Consider the following 19,870-nt stretch of genomic DNA (forward strand, 5'->3'; position numbering starts at 1 on the left):
GGAACCTTTCTAACAGTAAGACTCCTGTATGTTTGAATATTACAGGACATCTATGAGGGCAGTAGAACAGTGGTGAGGTCTTCTGTAATATGAATGACAAAGGAGTTGAAGGTGTGATTGCGCCAAGGATCAAATCTTAGCCCATTGTTCTTTGCAATAGTGATGGACAGGTTGACAGATGAGCTCAGAATGGAATCCCCATGTGAAAACAGGGTTGAGGGGAATGAGCAGTTAAAAAGGTGGGGGCATGCGCTGGATAAGAGGGGAATAAAGATGAAGACAGAATATATGTGTATAAATGGAGGAAATTAAGGTCTAAGAGTGAGGCTACAGGGAAAAGAGATAGTGAGGGTGGAGCACCTCATATACCTGGGGTCAACACTCAAGAGCCACGGTCAGTGTGGGGATGAAGTGAAGAAGCGCATCCAAGCAGGTTGGAATGTGTTCAGAAAAGCTTCAATTTTGTTATGTGATAGAGTCTCTGGTAGGATGAAGGGAGCAATTTATAAAATAGAAGGAGACAACAGGAAGCAGAGCTGGACAAGGCAGAAATGAAAATATTGGGTTTTTCTCTAGGAGTGACCAGGTCGGTGGGATTAGAATTGCGCTCGTCAGAGGGCCGACTTTAGCAAAATATTTGGGCAAAGAGTTAGAGAGAGCAGATTAGGTTTGGACATGCCCAGTGTTTAAATAAAGAGGACATTGCAAGAAGGATAATGCGGAATGCATCTTAAAACACATTGATAGAATTAGTGAGGGGACGCATGATATGTTGAGACATGTATGTTAGATGAGAAACCAGAAGATTGGCATGGATGGAAAACAATGAAGCTCTGTGGCAACCCTGAATGTGACAATATCAAAGAGAAAAGAAGACTGCCATATGGGTTCATTTCCCAAAGTTCCCATAAAAATCTAACGGCTCCTTAATCATGTCACAGAAACAATTCTGGCATCTGAATTGCTGATGTGCCTGAAGTGACCATTGAAATTATATGTGAATTCAGTGAAGAATAATCCTCATCGTTTTGGTGAGAAAGAGGGCACTAAGCTTTTCCTGCATGCTTGAATACTATTAATGAATACTAGAAATCGCACTTTATAATTGGTTAGAGTACTTGTGTGAAAAAGAAAGAAAGAAAGAAAGAAAGAAAGAAAGAAAGAAAGAAAGAAAGAAAGAAAGAAAGAAGGAAAGAAAGAAAGAAAGAAAGAAAGAAAGAAAGAAAGAAAGAAAGAAAGAAAGAAAGAAAGAAAGAAAGAAAGAAAGAAAGAAAGAAAATGAGACAACATTTTGGATTTCAGGAGGAATGCTCAGTAAAACATATTTGATAGTCTTCAATATAATTTGCCTTACTGGCAAATGATTGCAAGGCTCATTTGCAAAACAATAAAAACAACATAAAATAAAAAAAGCTTGAGTGTTTAAGAAAGGTTCGATAGATTTATGTGCTTTAAATCTAAGGTGCCTATTTTAATTTTCCTCCACTTTTCAAAACTCATCATGTAGACACGAAACAATGACTGACTGAGTTAATTGTGTATAACTGACAGAACCATGGCAATTAGTGTGTGTTTGTGTATTTGTCTTTACCATACCCATGGAAATGAATTCATCTAACTCACAATTTTATTTTGGCTAAGAGACTATAATATATTGAGGAATTATGAACATCCATACAAATTGAGTTATGAGTAGATGCGTGGTCCATTTATTCGAACTGAGCACATTTCACCTGCCAGTCACAAACATGTATTATTCTTCCACAATAAACAGCAGAATGTGCTTTTTAATGTCACATTTCCTTTTATGCTCAATATTGTGCTAAAGCTGGGAAACATTTAATGTGACTTCAACAACACAAGGACTCAGTGCAGAAAATACTCACTTGTGCAGTTTGGAGCCATTCCAGACCACGTGCCATTAGCCAGACATTGGCGTGTGGGCATACCAGAGAGGAAATAGCCTTCCATACAATAATAAACAATGGAATGGGAGAAGGTTGTACCATCCACACGGGAAATACGGCCATGAGCAGGTGTTCCTGGGTTCCCGCACTGCACAGCTGCAATAAAGGTGAAACATGAGAGGAAGTGAGCATATGTGGTGAAGAATAATAGTGAATTTCCAATTTTCCATATCTTGAATTCACAACCTGACGTTTGGGAACCACTTGTGTGCCCGGGAAATAAATTGTGGTTGTCTCCAGGTGTTTGAAGGGCTTAGAAAAAAAATCTGTTTTATATTATATTAATAACCACATTTATTTATGAGATGATTGATTTCTTGCTTGATCCCAATGGAGTGTTCTTCTTTTTTAAGGTCTTATCTGTGCTCACTTAGAAAAGTTGGAAAAGGGCAACTTGAACTCATTGGCTTGTTGGCCCATTATGGCCATTTGCCTCAAATAAGCGAATGCAGGGAAGCCTTGTTTTTCTTTTAAGAGGCTGTGAACCAGCAAAGAACCTTTAATCCATAGTGTCACAGCTTTATTTGGGAATACTAATGAGCGGAGCAGGAGCAGCGCTGAGCCAATTCTCATCACTCCACAGATAGGGCCTCAGCACAGGAGGAAGGCAGCTGTTATTTTGTTTGTTTTAAACACATATACTTTAAGAGGTTGAATGGTAATGATGCCTGTAAATTTGTGCAAGGGGCAAAAAACAACAATAACAGAAAATAACAATAACATTATCATCCAGGTACTATTATTACTATTGGGTAATCATTTAAAATAATCTAAAGACTATCTGTGACACTGAAACTATTAAAGATGACTGTTACTAACTCATGCAAATACAAGTTAAATTCTCACCAAATCATCATTACTATCATCAAACAAAGACCTGCTGTGCAAATTTACTTATGAAACCAGTGAATAAGTCGATTATAGGGCTGCAACAAAACAATAATATAATCGAATAATCGGACAAATAATTAAACGATTAATCGGATGAATGTCCCTTTTTTCAATTACCTTCCCAAATAAACTTGAAGTTGTTTTAGGCATGTTGTACGAAACAATGAAGACAAATTGGATGACCATTTTCTTCAAAAATATTTTATTACAGCTTTCTGACTTAACTTTGGTCTAAACCTGTATTGTTTTAAGTACATAATACGTTTTAAGTTTTTAATAAAGGTTCTGATTATAAAATATTTAAAAAAATTCTCAGAACACAATCCAGACGAAAGTCCTGTTCATTCAAATAAAAAAAGTGCTGTTGATTTTTTTTCCTGGTGGGCAAAGTGCTTATATAAATCAATGACTAATTTCTTTTCTTTAAACAAATGAGATAAACAATTTCAAATAAGAAGGAGACAGACTGTAATGAATCAGTCTTCTTTATCAAACAGTTGTTTTTAAATACAATCCAAATCCAATTTCAAAGCACTCTCTTGTATGACAATTTACAGTTTGAATGGAAGTTTATGTTGAAAGGAGACTGTAAGCTGTTGAATGAATGGGTCCATGTGTGCGGTTTCTTTATAAAAAGAAATGAGACAACTTTACTATCTAACAATAACTCAAGTGCTAATATGCTTCTTCAAAACACAATTCAAACAGACACTTAAGACACTGATTAGCATAATTGCTAACTAGCTTAGCGCTCCGTGCTAAATAGTAACGTCTCGTCAACAAAGAACACAAACAATACAATTGGCTTAATTTACTCACCTCTGACGGAGGCACACGGAATCTAACAACACAAACGACAATCTAACTCTTGACACTTTGAGATATTATTGATTCAGCAACCCAACCTGAGTGTAGCAGTAAACTCTTTCTCCCTGTATGTCTTGCTCTAATTACTGGCAGCCTCACATTACACAAACACAAGGACCCAAAGCGGACTGCTTATAGCTTCCAGCAAGACAATAAACAAACAATAAACATGTATTTGACTTTCCAAAAATATCATGCCAAATCAATTTCCAGTAGGAATGCTTGTAGCATTTTAGAATTTTAGGACAGCGTCAGAAAGAAAATGAGTGTTTGCTTTTTTTTTCCTGCTCTAGATCAAGTCTAATTAGAAAACTGATTTGCCTTCTCAATCACCTAATTGCCTGGAAAATGTGAAACAGTGATTTATGGAGGAAACAAACATGTTGTGTCGACTGTGGAGATTTGACAATTAGCACATATGCTCAAGCACACGCTCATGGATGTGCGAACACATCACTCACACATGCCACCAGGTGCTATAATCCTCATTAGACACACGCACATGTGCGCAGACATTAGGAATTCCGTTAGGAGACAGAGTAGGAGCAGAGGCAACAGTAGACGTGAAACTAGAGGCAGCCAGACAATAAGATTACGAAGGAGAGAAATCTAAGGAAAAGTGAGAGAAAAGGCTGACTGGAGGAAATGAGCGATAGAGCGAGACAGAGAAAATAGAGAGATTGAATCGAAAACAGACATCTCGAGAGGAGTTCAGAGGGTCTGGTGCGTTGGCCTGTCATATTAGAAATGACATTGGCGCTATGCCGAGCTGGCCGGCAGTAGGAGAGAGGAGAGAAAGGACTTGAAAATGTGCCTCAATTTTCAGTCGATCCCCTGGAGGTTACTTGACAAGATCAAAAGCAGGGGTTCTACCAGCTAATGCATGCACATCATGTACATTGTTACCCGTAGGAAGCACATAAATTGCATAAAGTGCTAACTACGGCTCGATATTTTGGGATATTTTAGTAACTCCAGGCCCTTTTTTCTGCCAACTGTATTTAACATTATGGGCCCTATTTAGAGCTTTGGCATTAAACATAGTGTGTATGTACAAGTGTATGTTCTTCCCAGCGCAGTCCAGGCCACAAGTGTTTTGGAATTTGGTAGCCTGCTCTGCATTCATATAGGCATATCAGCAGCATGAGGTGTTTCTTGTGGTACAGGTGAAAATTTCGAGGATGAAAGACGCACTATTACTACGTCGGCCAAGAGCCCATCCAGATTGCAACCACACACATAAAGTAATTTCATATCCGATATAGACAAGATGCTTCTCATTCTGCACAGCCCAGATAGGTTTGACTGTCTGTGACGTCACTCCTAGCTGTATGATGCCTTTGTTGCCACAGCAACCTCTCAAAATGTGGCCAAGTCTGAACAGGCCCAGATCCGATTTGCACTCTTGCTAAAAACAGTGTGAACAGTCAGTCCTAAAAATTGGATTTGAGGAAGATCCCCTGCATATATATATATATATATATATACATGCATTAAGCTTAATCATTAAAGAGATCAATTCATTTAACTCATAATTAGTATTATCATCTGTATTATCATTTTAAATCTGCTTACCACGGCACAGTCAATGGTGGAAGCGACAGTGGAGGAGGGCCGCGCACTGACAAAAGTGACCGATTATAAGTAACAGTGCAGCTCTACCTTCCCAGTTTCAAATACTAATCTGCTAATTACGTCTGCTTGTACTTCCTCATACAAAGTGCACGTCGTTCGTTCACTAAACAACCCCACCCCATCAGGTATAAAGGAGGAGGTGCACCACTGTTATATGGGATGTAAAGAAGCCTGCTGATTGGTGTGAAGGAGTTGGTAGTCTTCACGAGTATATCCAGCCCATTCTGGTCTCTTTCCAGAGCACAAACTGTCCACAAAATTGTCATAACTTTGTCTAAATTGCCCATTGATGTGACAACGAATTGCGCTGGTCATAAGCAAAGAGGGTCCTATAAGTGTACTGTATCTTTCTCTGAGCGGGTGGAAATGTGTATACTATATAGCATTTTTTTAAAACACCTCTGCTCTTGCACCTACACAATATTGCAAACATAACATCAGAGTCATTGTGAGAATTCCCTTACCTTTGCAGAATGGCTGTCTGCCCGACCACGTCCCGTTGGGGAAGCATATCCTCTCTGCCGAGCCGTACAGTGTATGTCCCACTGCGCAGGTGAATCGCACCTTGCTTCGCACTTTGAAGTTCCCTGCCTCCCTGCTGGCGTGTGCAGGCGTGCCAGGATCCCCACAGGTGCCCACAGTGTTGCCTGCAGTGAAAGATAACCACACAGAGAGTAATGAAAGCGAAAATCACAAGTTGGTGTCCCCTTCAGATGGGTACATGCCCCCACAGATGGACTCTTTTGGTCTGTAGCACCGTCAATCTAGTGTTCCTGTCTGTTAAGCAACATAGCAAAAGAAAAAGAAAAGACTGTGAGATTATATATCTTTTAAGCTGTCCAGAAGGCCGCAATAAAACACAACACACTCCAATGAGCACTTGTCACCAAGCCAACAACTTGGAGAACTAATGCATTTTACTGCTTTGACACCGATCGCTCTTGATATAAGTGGCAACCAAATGTGGTTGTGACAAATGTGCAACATTTCTCATCTCTCTTTGAAATCAAGGGCCTGGTACATTGGCACTGTTACAAATGTTCTCTCTCATCACTGTCACGATGGAACATACAGTGAGGAAAATAAGTATTTGAACACCTGTCTATTAGCTAGAATTGTGAGACTCAAAGACCTGCTAGTCGCCTTTAAAAGGTCCAACGAATAAGTGAAGTGGAGGTGGACTTTTTGATCTGTTTGAGGCAGTTAGCTGCATATGCATACCTTTCCACCACATACAAGCAGGAAGGCTTCAATTCCTAACATGGTCAAGACTAAAAAGCTGTCCAAAGACACCAGAGACAGAATTGTAGACCTCTACAAGGCGGAACAGGGTTACGGGGCAATTGCCAAGCATGACTGTCAATCTCTCTTGGACTGGGGTTCCATGCAAGATCTACCTCATAGGGTCTCAATGATCCTAAGAATGGTGAAGAATCAACCAAGACCTACACAGGAGGAGCTGGTCAATGACCTGAAAGGAGCTGGCACCACCATTTCCAAGGTTACTGTTGGTAATTAATACACTAAGACGTCATGGTTTAAAATCATACTGTTAGGGCTCCTTGATTGCAGGCTGGAGACCAGATGGGGGGAAGCGGCGACAGGTGCGAGCCATTAATATCACCTGCCTGCAAAAGCCTGATCGTTGTTGCCGCTCGTCGCCAGACCAACTCTTTTCGGCATTCCCGGCGGTCACGTACAGCACTCAGGTATTTACTGACATATATACACCCGGCTAATCTAACATTTGTTCCGTCCCAGGATTCCCCGTGCCTGCTCCATGACTTGTACCGTTGCCTGAGATCACAACTACACCTGACAGCTAACACCCGACATGCACATGCGCTGCTGTGACCATCTGCGCGCACCTGACAATAAAACTTGTAAATAATTACTGTCATCTCCCTTTTCTACTTTGGGGTCCAATTCCCCAGCGCATCCTAACACATAAATGGTACGGAAGGTTCCCCTGCTGAAACAAGCACATGTCCAGGCCCGTTTTAAGTTTTCCAATGACATTTTGGATGATCCAGAAGAGTCATGGAAGAAAGTCATGCGGTCATATGAGATCAAAATGGAACTTTTGGTCTTAATTTCACTCATAGTATTTGGAGGAAAAAGAATGACGAATACCATCCTAAGAACACCAACCCCACTGTGAAGCATGGGGGTGTTAGCATAATGCTTTGGGGTGTTTATCTGCACATGGGACAAGACGACTGCACTGTATTGAGGAGAGGATGACCAGGACCATGCATTGTGAGATTTTGGGAAATAACCTCCTTCCCTCAATATATAAAAATAAACATATACGAAAGCAGACAAGAAAAAAAAGCTAAGTAAAAAAAATATATATACTCTAGAATAACAGGAGCTAACAATTGATAAATAATGCTTAGATCAAATAACATTTGAGCTAAGCATAATCAAACTTGTTTGTACACGCTTCCAACAATTTCAGGAGATCAGGTAAGACTTTCCTTCACCATATTGGCAAAAAGCAATTTAGGAAGCTAAACTAGAAAACTAGATATACAACAGTCTTTCACATTTTGAGCACCACAAAGCCTGCAAGCACGCGCCTAAATCAACAAACCATTAGTGTCACTAGTTAAAGATGAACATTTTGGAAGAGTAGTATGAGCTCAAAGGTGTGTTTCACTATCTCCCATAAAAAATGGTTCTACATTTGTAATTATATTTCCATTCAGGTTCCCATCAGAGCTGTCTCCAGTTGCTAAAGGTAAAGGTCACGCGTACATTATCTTCTCAGCCATAGTAAATGTTAATGTGACTGCTGTAGATGTGCTGTAGAGAGTTAAGGAGAGGACTCGAATGCTGAAGAATATACAGTAATGTATGTTATGAAAACGAGCAATGGGTTGAGTTGTGTCATAGTGCTGTGCCGTTTGTGAACGATCCGTTTAAACAAACACATACTTTGAATGAATGTACTATTGTAAATGAAATCATTCCGTGTATGGACTACATTAGTTTATTTCACTGTTCAGTTGAGCTAAGCTGCAAGTCCACCAGACAACAGTATAATAATTTATTCTACATGCAATGTTATTTTGTCTTAAAAGTAGCCTTTGATGAAATTCACAATCTTAAAGAAATACTGAATGACTTGGTCTGTGAACACACTATACCTTGGTAGCAAGCATATGAACAGAGGAATGAGAAGCACAGAGTTAAATCAAGACCTGAATCACTAATTACTGAAGTTTCTGTTATACAAATACCTAGAACAAATTATATAAACAATAGTAGAAGGACGACAGTTCCTGCTTTTGGTCTTGTATTAAACATGAGAGCATATTACAGCTAACAATAATCACAAATTCTGAATCTTCTACCCTGGCTGAAACACAAGGAATGGAAATTAAAAATCTTACAAGGACACATAATCAAATAGTTTAGATACTGAGCAGAAAGACAGAGCAGATGAAGGGAGAAAAACGGATGAGAAGATTTTCAAATATTATGCACAATAAGATGTGCTTGGCATACAGAGTGAGAAACAGTGCTGAGCTTGTCTGTGTGGCTCGGTACATGAGGGATCTGCTCCTTATTGGCTTTGAAATCCTGTTCCTTGAGCTGTGCATCATTTCGTCTCGTGTTGACTGCTTGCTCTTTGCCTACAGAGCAGCAAGCAGCTGTGCTAATAGTCATTGTGTTGACAAAGCTTAGCAGCGCAAAGCCCAAATCTTCTATGCACATCACGATACTCAGAAGCACACAAGTGGATTTGTCACGTCAGCTGTAGATGATAAGCTTCTGTGTGGCTGGGGTTAACTTTGATTGTGAGCTAACATGTGTTTCCTTTATTCTGCAATGGAGTATGTCTGTAGAGTTTGCACTTGAGTTCTTTCTCCATTTGAGCGTAAACTTGCGCATACACACGCATACGCCATAGTACGTGCCCCCATACAAGCATGTGAGCTGTGCATATTCATTTTTGTGTTTGTGTGTGTGCGACCCAAAGCATCTGCCAGGACTTAATGAGACTCCTTCGTTTAGGTGAGGCAGACTGGCAACGCATGCACTGTGACAGCTATAATCTCACTAATTGGGATGGTGGAGGATTTACTTTGCATTTGACTTCTTGTCCGTTCAACCTCTGTAAGGAAATTAAAGGCCTTCAACTAAGCCATGCAACAGATGAGTGCAAGAGGTGAATGACTTGGCAAGCCATTTTAACCCTCTCATTTAAATAAACAAGAGAAACATGATGAGTTCAAGCATGGATGGATACAGAGAAGGGAGCTGTGACTCATACGGCATTGCTGAGGAACCTGTTAATATCACTCTTGGTGATATGTGATGCAATGCTTTAATTTGAAATAGTGGACACACAAATATAGTGAACTAATGTACAGGCATGATCAAGAACACACAATGAACTGTTTACCCAAGAGTCGAGGGAATGTCTGGGAGCATTTTGAACGAAGGTTATTGTTCCAAACAATGAACTAGTTTATAGTTCTTTTCCCCTCCCCAATATGTTGCTTTGAGCTCATTACGTTGCAATTTTTTGCACGTGCATTATTTTCTGACTTGTTTGCTCATTGAATTTGGGTCATTAACTTGGCAAGAGTCAATTAGAATGCAAGGCCATTGACAATGCAATACTTTTCTCCAGTGAGTACAATCTCTTGCATTTGTAGCTTCAGCAAAGAGTACTTTTCTTTTTGTCTGTCTTTTTCACCCAGAAGGTACTACTGTGAAATTTAAGCTTTGTTTTCCTATACTTTTTGAAGGTTTAACACTTAGCTTTGCAATTATCATAGTCAGTTTTCTTCCCCTGTGGTCTGCACATCTCTTTTACTTAATTTATTTACCTATTCCACTCCTTTTGTTTGCTTTAGGGTCAAACTATATGCACTTTTTGCTTCCTCACAAAATCAAAATTGCTTGTTAAACAGTATACAGTCTGTTAACATAAATTCCAAAATAGCCTAGAAATGCCCACCATTTTGGCAAGCTCACATATTTTGTTTTTTGCATGTACTCTGTCTGCTTGCATTAATTTGGGAAAAAAGTGGGCACTACACCAATTTCCGATTTTAACATCTACATCATACAATGAATGTAAAGTTTAATGGAGATTCTTTTTTGGGGATGGGGTCCTAAATGTACTGTATAGTAATACAGTAGACGCCTTTAGATGGGGACCAGGACCAAACCACGAAAATGGAAAATCAATGTATAAATCCGATCACTGAAAATGCAAGCCACCCAAAAAAATCTTATAAAATCTTAATCGAATAAACCGTCATAATAGATCACTAAGCAGTTTACGTTCATGGGTTAGTTTCCCTCAAACATGTGAAAGCAAATTTATGAAGAAGAAATGTAATGTGTAAATCCGCTGTTACACTGTTTTGACTAATAATTCTGACATTAAAAATGTCATCGGAGTGAAAAAATATCCATCGACTTGATTTGAAGCTAATTTAAAGTAGACAGGTCGCCTTACAAATACTGTGTATTCAAAAAGATGTTTTCATGGAAAAATACTTTATTGTTTAAAAAAATATTTGCCACAATGCAAATATTTTTCTTTGCTCAGTGGATGATTAATCATTTACTCTGATTAAATCCTCCAGACAGTAACTAAAGTGAAACTCGGTTCCATTAATTCCGAAACAAGCTTTACCTCTCAGTGCAAAAGTGGCTATTAAAATATTTATTTAAAAAAAAGATACAATTATCTTACTTTAGTGCAATTAAATATTAGACATGTCAAAGTTGTTGGACTGAATCTAATGTGGTAATTTTTTGCTGCTGTTGTCCATGCTGGTGATACACTGTAATGAAGGCAGGAAATGAAGTGAAAAGAAATTATACAAACTTGCACCACTTCCGAGGAGGTTAATTTGTCATGACAACGGGGCGCTAATCAAATAATATAAATAACATTCTGCACCATCTAATTGGCTTCTACGGCTAAGGAATGAGGAAATCTAATTTACATTCCTAATTAACACACAAACAAACAATCATACAATACACAGATAAGATGTGAGGATTATTTAAACATTTGTAGTTTTTGTCTTCTGTTTTGCAAATAAAGAAAAAAATAAAAAATGCAGTCAATATCAAGTAGACTCATGCTCTTCCTGTTACCACTCTTGCTCACCAACCTCCCCAGTGTCAAGAGACTGAGGCACGGAACATTGAAAGAGAGTGCTTCATGAAGAACAAAACACCGGCAAACAAGCCCGCTTACAAACATTATTTCTGGGTTTGTGACCAGAACAAAATAAGTAGACATTCGAAAGAAAGACAATTATCTTAAAAGCTCAGAAGAGCTGAAAAATGATGGGAGATATAAAAGAACATCCGTTTTTATTTGATTTATGTTTTTATTTTACCGCTAACACCCTGCTATGCTATCAGATGAAGTCCAACATGATATCCTCTTGTGTAATTGTTTGATGCAGGAATCAACTTTTGCTTTTCCACTGTGAGGTCATCAAGGCATGAGTGTTTTTTTTAAGGTTATTTTCCAATTTTTGCTTTCTGCAGACACATCAAATAGTCTTCGAGAGCTAAAGTGGGAAATGCTGAAACGTTTTTTGGTCTATTGGGACGCTGTGGACAGTAATGGGCCATTATTTTTGGCACAAAGGTGCTGTTTCAAAAATCTGTAAAAAGCTCCACAGGGGAATAGTTTGGGCCAGTAAATGTGCTCAGTCAGCTGTTAACAATCCTAGTCTGTAATTTATCTGAACTTTACACATAGGCATTATCCAAATGTCTTTTTGGGCAATAGCTGGCTTACTACTGTGCGGCGGTCTATTAAACATTTTAACCTTTCTTACTCACTACCCAAGCTGATAGCTTAGATACTTTTATATTTTAAATTTTTAGTAGGGTGTGCACAATGTGAAATAGCAGTAAGCTTCCGGCTACAGAGCTTTACCTACACCTACAAATTTTGATTGTTATCTACTTTATGCTTTAAATTCACTGGAGGAAATAATTATTTAATGCTCAGTTTACTCACTTATTAAGAACAGTTTCCAACTTTATTGTTGTTCATTAATTATGGTAGGAGGCACAATACAGTTAAAAGACACAAAAGACAAAATATAAAAGCATAGTAATATTTGTGCATCACATGGGCGAAATGGTAAATATGTCTCTCACAGCTGTGCTCTCCTGAGCGCAATTTGCCATGTGAAAAATAAAGTGCACCAGTTGTAGGAATCGATTTCAGGGAAAACTTCTGTAAGCCAATAAAAAAAAGTATCTAAATGGCTCAATGAATAGGGCTTGGGAAAGAAAAGTGCTGATGTCAGATTAATCCAAAATTGAGCTATTAGGCAGCAACTCGACCAGGAGTGTTATGGATAAAAACAAAAATCTTAGTGTGACCCAAAAAACACAAACCCAACATTCAAGCATGGATGTGGAGTCAATGGGCACCAGTGAATAAATATTAAAAAGAAAAAAAAAAGTTTTTTTAAATGTGATTATACACAGCTCCGTTGCACACAAAATGACAATATTGGACACTACAGAATTTAGCAATATCAACTGGATGCAGTCAACTCCTGTGAGTGTGAACAGTGTGTGAACTGTGAACAAAGGTAACCCACGGTCACGGGAAAACATTATCCAATGGGCTTCTTATTGCAGATGATACTTTTAGGCTTGACACACACTTTCTTAAAAACTTTTTTGTATGTCCACAACAGGTGAAAGTGGGCTGGAACAGGCCGGAACACCATTCCGGCAAGTGTTTCAGCGCCGGAACGGTGCTTTGATCATGAAAATATGACGGCAACTGTCAAAACCCAATGCTAAAAACAACCTGTCTGGCTGCCACACAGGCATCTCCAAGAAGAAAACAATCTACTAATGTCAGATTAACATACACAAGTGTTAACAACAAGTGCCTATGTAGCTTCATCCGTTTCCACCGATATTTATTATTTATTCCACAGACAGCATGGTGGTCTCCCAGCATGTGTCGGATGTGTCGTGTCTATGTGTAAACGCGCTCAGCTAACCATCCTCCCTGGCCGAGACTCCAGTTGCCGGTTCAATTGGCTGACATACTGACATGTGATCAGCATGGATAGTTACTACCGTATTTTTCGGACTACAAGTCGCACATGAGTATAAGTCGCACCAGCCATAAAATGCCCAACGAAGAGAAAAAAAACCCCATATACAAGTCGCACCGGAGTATAAGTCGCAGTTTGGGGGGAAATTTACTTGATAAAATCCAACACATAGAACAGACATGTCATCTTGAAAGGCGATTTAATATAAAAATACAATAGAGAACAACATGCTGAATAAGTGTACAGTGTACAGTGCATGAACAACGAAATGCAAATATAGTGTCCTCACCAGGACGCTACGGCTCGGTCCTGGCTATTCAGTGGGCTAAACTCCCAAATGACGATGCTGGACGTCGGTATAATTTGTTGAATCAATTACGTCCTCGATACCAAACAGGTTCGCATCAACGTAAATAAATGATCATTAGGTACTTTTTTTTTTCCATTAAGTGCTTTTACAGCAATGACATGACACACACGGTTAGCATACGTTCGATAGCATTAGCTCATCGTTCAAACAACCACACAACTGGCTCTAAGCGTCCAATCGCGGGTGGAAAACACACAACAACAACAGAAAAGATGATACACACAGGCGTTGCCTCTGTAGTGATATTTTACAAGCATAAACAATGAACGTGGGTTCACAGCCGTGTTTCTCTCTCGCTAACTCGCCCACTCACTCAGCTATGTAGCTGTCGGTCTTCTTCTGGCGTGTGAGCGCTTTTCTTCACGTAAACAAGTGCAAGTGCGCCCCCACGTGGGCGTGAAAGCGCCACAAACTAAAAGCATGCATTTCAATATAAAAAAAGTCAATAATACAATTGAACACACATTGCCAAAGGCAGAACGCAAATGTGGCCATAGCTATTATTCAGATAACAATAGCATAAAGAACGTGCTAACAAGTTTAACAAACTATCTATCAAACTCAAAACTATCAAACTATCAAACTCCAAAACACCAAAATAACATGTGAAATGGTATCGTAATGTGTTAATGATTTCACACATAAGTCGCTCCTGAGTATAAGTCGCACCCCCAGCCAAACTATGAAAAAAAATGTGACTTGTAGTCCAAAAAATACAGTAACTATCCATGCTGATCACATGTCAGCAACTATTAGTTAGCTCTGAATGGTAAAATTGCACGTTTTCTGGGAAAAAAAGAACTAGCCTAAAAAAACAGAAATGCAATGGAAAATTGATCAGATGTTTAAGAGAAAGGAAAGAGTTGAAGGGCACTATTTTATTTCCTCTGATGGGGAGGTTCAGAACATCATAATTCCTGACCCTAGAAATAATGAACAGAAAATTCAGATTTTTCAATTTGAAAGTTTTATGAGGACCGTAACAGTAATAAAAAAAATGAACATTTACAATTAATTTGTAAATATATGTTCTCTAATTTGTATCATAAATGATACATTAAGCATTACATGCAGTTCTCGTGGTAAAACAAATAAAACTAAAGTGAGATTGAACACAATAAGGCTTTAAACTTTTACTGCAATGAGATCCAGAAATGCTTGTCTCAATTTGAGATTTGACCCCCCAAGAGAGAGAGAAAAAAAAAAAGTTGGTTACTAGCCTGGTATTCCAGACTCACCGCTGTTCCAGCTATTGAGTCTGGCCACCATTAAGCGGATGAAATTTCCAGGGCGGAGCAAGCCACAGCAAACAGACAGCGGAGTGGACCAATCAGCGATGGGCGGGACGAAGGACTTGCGCGCGGAAGTAAACATACGAGGAGAGCGGAGTTTATTCAACATGGCTAGCGTGAGACAGACTGTTGTCAATGACTTGTGTCGATGTGTTTTTGGTAATTTAAAACTGATTTTACCGTGGATTGGAACATATTCTCGGCTCTTCCGTTCGCCATCTGTGTTGTCGTGGAATGTGGAGACGACTTCCGACGCGGAAGAGTGATGTTGCTCGTTAAGAACACGTCACGCAAATAAACGAATCTGATTTGTCGATTGATTTTGTACTTGCTCGAGAGGCCGTTAATGGGATGGGTCCCAGACTATACTCTCAGTGTTTGAAAAACACAGGGAGAACAGTCTGGCCGTGCCAGGCAAGTTGGTTACAGGTTTACAGGCACGCATTCTCTATGGACTGCCTCTTCGGTGGCCATGAAAATAGGTGTATAGTTAAACTTAACATTTTACAGTAGCTCTATGGATATATCCAATTAATATCTATTTTTTGTAATTAATAAATACAATATTTAAATCTAATTAATAAATAACTTTCAATTTTTTTTTTAACAAGTGCTCAACTATGTGTCGTTCTTACTTGACTTCAAACAATCACATGATCATGGTTCCGTGTGTTGATACTGTCTTCTGTGGAGTGACACTTTGGGCGTTTTCCTATTAGCACTGTTTGATCCATTTTAAACGGACCCAGACTTCTTTTTCTTAGATAGTTCGCTTCATTTTGTAAATGTGAACGCGCATCCGCACTCTAGTTCGGAGCAAACAAACGAACTCTAGTCCACTCAAAAATCGTAGGTCTCGGTTCGCTTTAAGCGCACCCTGCTTCGCTTGTAAACACAACTGGAGTAGTGTCCCCTTTTGCTACTTTATGTGCCGCGTCACAGCCTGGAGCTGTGGCGCTCCAAGCTGTGACAGTACACACAGGCCATCCTTGAAAGCGGAAGTACAGCGCGCATGCTTATAAAAATCCACCATGGCAAGATGACTGACGATTAGCCATGGCAAAATGTTGTTGTGCTGCGCTAAGCAGTTGTATTTGATACACAGAATCTGGTTCTACTGTGGCGGTTGTGTTTTGCATGCTGTTGCTGAACGTAATATGTGAGAGTGAGAATGGCAAAGACAGATGGAGCCTCTTGGGGCGGCCGTTTCATGAGTCTCCCTCTCCTGGAAGTGGCAACAATTTGACAGTCCAAAAAGTCATGAAAGTGAAAATGAGAGCAATCGCGCCAGTGTGACTTGGTGTACCATGCATTTCTCTTTCATGGTTTAATTTTCCCATTATGCATTTTTTTATATACTCCAGTTTGCTCTGCATTCAGTTGGGAGGCAGCAGCCCCGACGGCTGGCTGAGTCGCGGCTTGCTCAACTATACTACATTACGTGCAGTGTCACAGCACCACGCTGTGATGTGATTGGCGCAGTGTTAATGCTTAACCTTTTCAACAACTCATTTGCAAGTGTTGCGAGGTAGCTGTGCAACTGGACACCGGTCCTCTTGGTCTAGAGTGAAACCGCCCTTACTATATGTATGTGCGTATGAACATAAAATGACACAATAATTACAGCTTTTATAAGTCACTAAGGCTAGGTTCATACTACAGGTCTTAATGCATAAATCCGATTTTTTGCCATATCTGTTTCTCGGCGTCCCCGTTCAGACTGCCTTTGTCCATTGAGACCGTTCAAGTATCACGCATGCGCACTAATTCGCAGTCCGAGATGCGCTCAGCAAAGAGACCCGCATGCGCAGAAGCATCAAAACAAATTACACATGCTAGCTGTATGTCATTCCAGAGTGATCATATTTTGATTTCCAAAAAGAGGACACAAATAACAGACATTAATAATCCCCGTTTAGTCTTATATTGAGTTTATATGGACTGATAGAACGCATACACGCACACACACACATGAGCCTTGACGCGTGTGCGTAAAATCACGTGGGTGCGTCGGTTTGCCCCGACTCCGCCATGTGTGCCATAATGAAATATTGCTCATTCGGCGCACAGAATGAAAATAGAAAATTGTAAGGTTTATCCTTTTCTTCATTTTATTTTTATATGACTGTGGTCAAGCCCGATTCGTGCTTAAAAGCAGAGTTCAAGCTAGGCGCTAATGCCTACATCGCTGCCGTCCTTTGTGCCTCTTGCTCTTTGCTGACGTAATTGCTGCATGAATTCCAATTTGGGAATCTTGACAGATCAGACCGCCAGTCACGTTCTGAAAAAATGTGGCAAAGATCGGATTTGTACCACATACAAAAGTGACCCAGATCGGATTTGAAATGATCCACTTCTGTGTGACTTGTCACGTTCAGACCGTCAAGTTAATGCCTCACTCGAGTCGGAAAAACACGAAAAAATCGAATTCGTGCATTAAGACCTGTAGAATGAACGTAGCCTAAGGCTAGGTTCATACCGTAGGTCTTAATGCACAATTCGGGTTTTTGTCATGTTTTTTTTTTTTTTTTTTTTTTTTTTTTTTGCGTGCCCATTCAGACTGCTTTGTCCATTGAGCCCATTCAAGTATCACGCATGCACACTAATTCACAATCTGATATGGGCTGAGCAAACTGACCTGCATGCACAGGAGCATCAAAACAAACGGCTACACATACGGGCTCAACGTCATTCATTTCAAGGGTGATCATATTTTGATTTCCAAAAAGAAGACACAAATAACAGACATAAATAACGCTAATGCACAGCTGGATAGCTACCGTAGCGCCCTGTCTCTCTAGCTCTTTTTATGACGTAATTGCTGCATGAATTCCGATTTGGGGGACTTCACAGTTCATACCGCAGCCACATTCAGGAAAAATGTGGCCCAGATCAGATGTTAACCATATACGAAAGTGACCTAGATCGAATTTGAAATGGTCCACTTTTATGCGACTTTTCCCGTTCAGACCGTTTCAGTCGGAAAAACATGAAAAAAATCGGATTCATGAATTAAGACCTGCGGTAGGAACCTAGCCTAATTTATTCCGCAAAAAATACACACTTCTTACAGGTATTGTTTTCACTAAAGGAGAAGGAGGATGAGTAATTAACAGGAAAAGAAAGAAGCCATGCTCATCCTTTTCAAACCAATGCGAAATGTAGCATCAGAACAACAGCTTAGGTCATACAGCACACTGGGCACTAAAAGCCTGCTCTGTCACCAGTCTCTCCGAGCATAAATTTCCCTAAGAAATATCCTCCACTCTAGCAACTTCAAACAAAAATGTACAACATGCTGGTTGGATGGCGATTGTTTTGGTAACATTTTCGTAATTTTCAGAGGAAGACGAAAAGGAAAACAAAGACTGCTCAATATTGTTAATGTGCACAGGTATCATTGTTTATGCAGTACAACGAGATCTATAGATGTGTGTGTATGTGTTTACCTGAGCAGTGGGGTAGTGGTCCACTCCAATGGCCATTAAGCTGACAAGTGAGTGATGAGTCTCCTATGAGCTGGCGCTCTCCAGAGCAAGAATATTGCACCGTGGAGCCAAAGGTGAACTTCTCTCCAATCATTACTCCGTGTGGTGGACTACCTGGGTGGCCGCATTCCACCTCTGGATGACAAAAAGTGGGCAATCAAAAATAAGAATATCAATGAAAGAACAAATGGCTGGAGGAATAGGCATTACATGGCTCAGTACCCTTAATAAAATAACCATCAACACAGCCACTTATGTTGGTGACACTATTTCATGCTTGTTAAACACCCACCAGATTGCTACCGAAAAACTTAACTCTCACTGTTCCTTTATTTGGTGCCACTAGAGTGCTCTGCATTAATACCTGTTCATCAGCATATCTACTGGTGAGATTGTTTATTTTTTTTTGTCTGCAGAACATTATTACTTATAAAATGTTCATGTTTTGTTTTGTAAAAAGGTTACTTGGAGTCAAACTAGGCCAAAGTAATATCAATTTCCTTAATTTTGAAAAACAAAAAAATTATTGTAACTTTAACTCATGAAGGAATCATGTACAGTATATACATATTTGTTCATTGCTGTTCTATTACTGTCTTCAGCCTTATGCACAAAAGTGGCTGCTCCCTTTTCTGTAAATATTTGCTGAAATAACATAGGAATGTACTGTTTATACTTTACTGCGGTGAGTATTTTTCCATCGTTAACGAACCCATGGCTCAGCCCAGGAGGCTGGGGTGAACTTGCTCATTTGAATAAGGACAATATAAACTCTTAAGGCCTTTTCACACTAGCAGAGATTGGTGGAGTAGCCAAAAGTTGAAAAGCGGCAAACATATTTAATATGAGGAGTGGGAACCTCTTGGTACCTCAAGATATGATTTGCGATACAAAGCTCACAATTACGATAATGTGATGATACAACGATTATTGATACATTGGTCAGGAAATCATTCTAGGATATTCTACAAACAACTAATAAACAGAAAAACAAGCTTCTGCTGTGAATTGGAATGAGTTTATCACTAGTAGACGTCCAATCCATTTGAACTGGGAGGGTGGCAGCCATCCCTCTCACTTGAAATGGATTGAACGTCTCTGGCAGTCAGTGGAATGAACAAACATTCCCAGTCTAAATGGATTGGGCGTCACGCGCCGTCAATGCAGCCTTAGAGTTAACCAAGACATTATTACGGTGGAAGATTTTGGTAGCAACTTGTTGGTTCCTTTTAATTGATTTCTTAGACATTGACACCTTTTTAAAGCGATATCTTGATTC

The 19,870-nt window shown here is 39.6% G+C and overlaps 1 protein-coding gene across 4 annotated transcripts in view; it reads right to left on the reverse strand.

Moving 5' to 3' along the window:
• LOC130915132 (CUB and sushi domain-containing protein 3-like) overlaps nt 1-19,870 on the reverse strand; it is a 386,272-nt gene that overhangs the window by 74,161 nt on the left and 292,241 nt on the right. For all 4 annotated transcript variants that reach the window (XM_057834920.1, XM_057834921.1, XM_057834919.1 and 1 more), the window contains exons 56-58: nt 18,553-18,726; nt 5,825-6,007; nt 1,887-2,063 (exon numbers count right to left, since the gene is read on the reverse strand). In XM_057834920.1, coding sequence (XP_057690903.1) covers nt 1,887-2,063; nt 5,825-6,007; nt 18,553-18,726 — 534 coding nt within the window. The remainder of the gene's footprint in view (nt 1-1,886; nt 2,064-5,824; nt 6,008-18,552; nt 18,727-19,870) is intronic.

Source organism: Corythoichthys intestinalis, chromosome 4, assembly GCF_030265065.1.
Source record: "Corythoichthys intestinalis isolate RoL2023-P3 chromosome 4, ASM3026506v1, whole genome shotgun sequence".
Classification (NCBI taxonomy): domain Eukaryota; kingdom Metazoa; phylum Chordata; class Actinopteri; order Syngnathiformes; family Syngnathidae; genus Corythoichthys; species Corythoichthys intestinalis.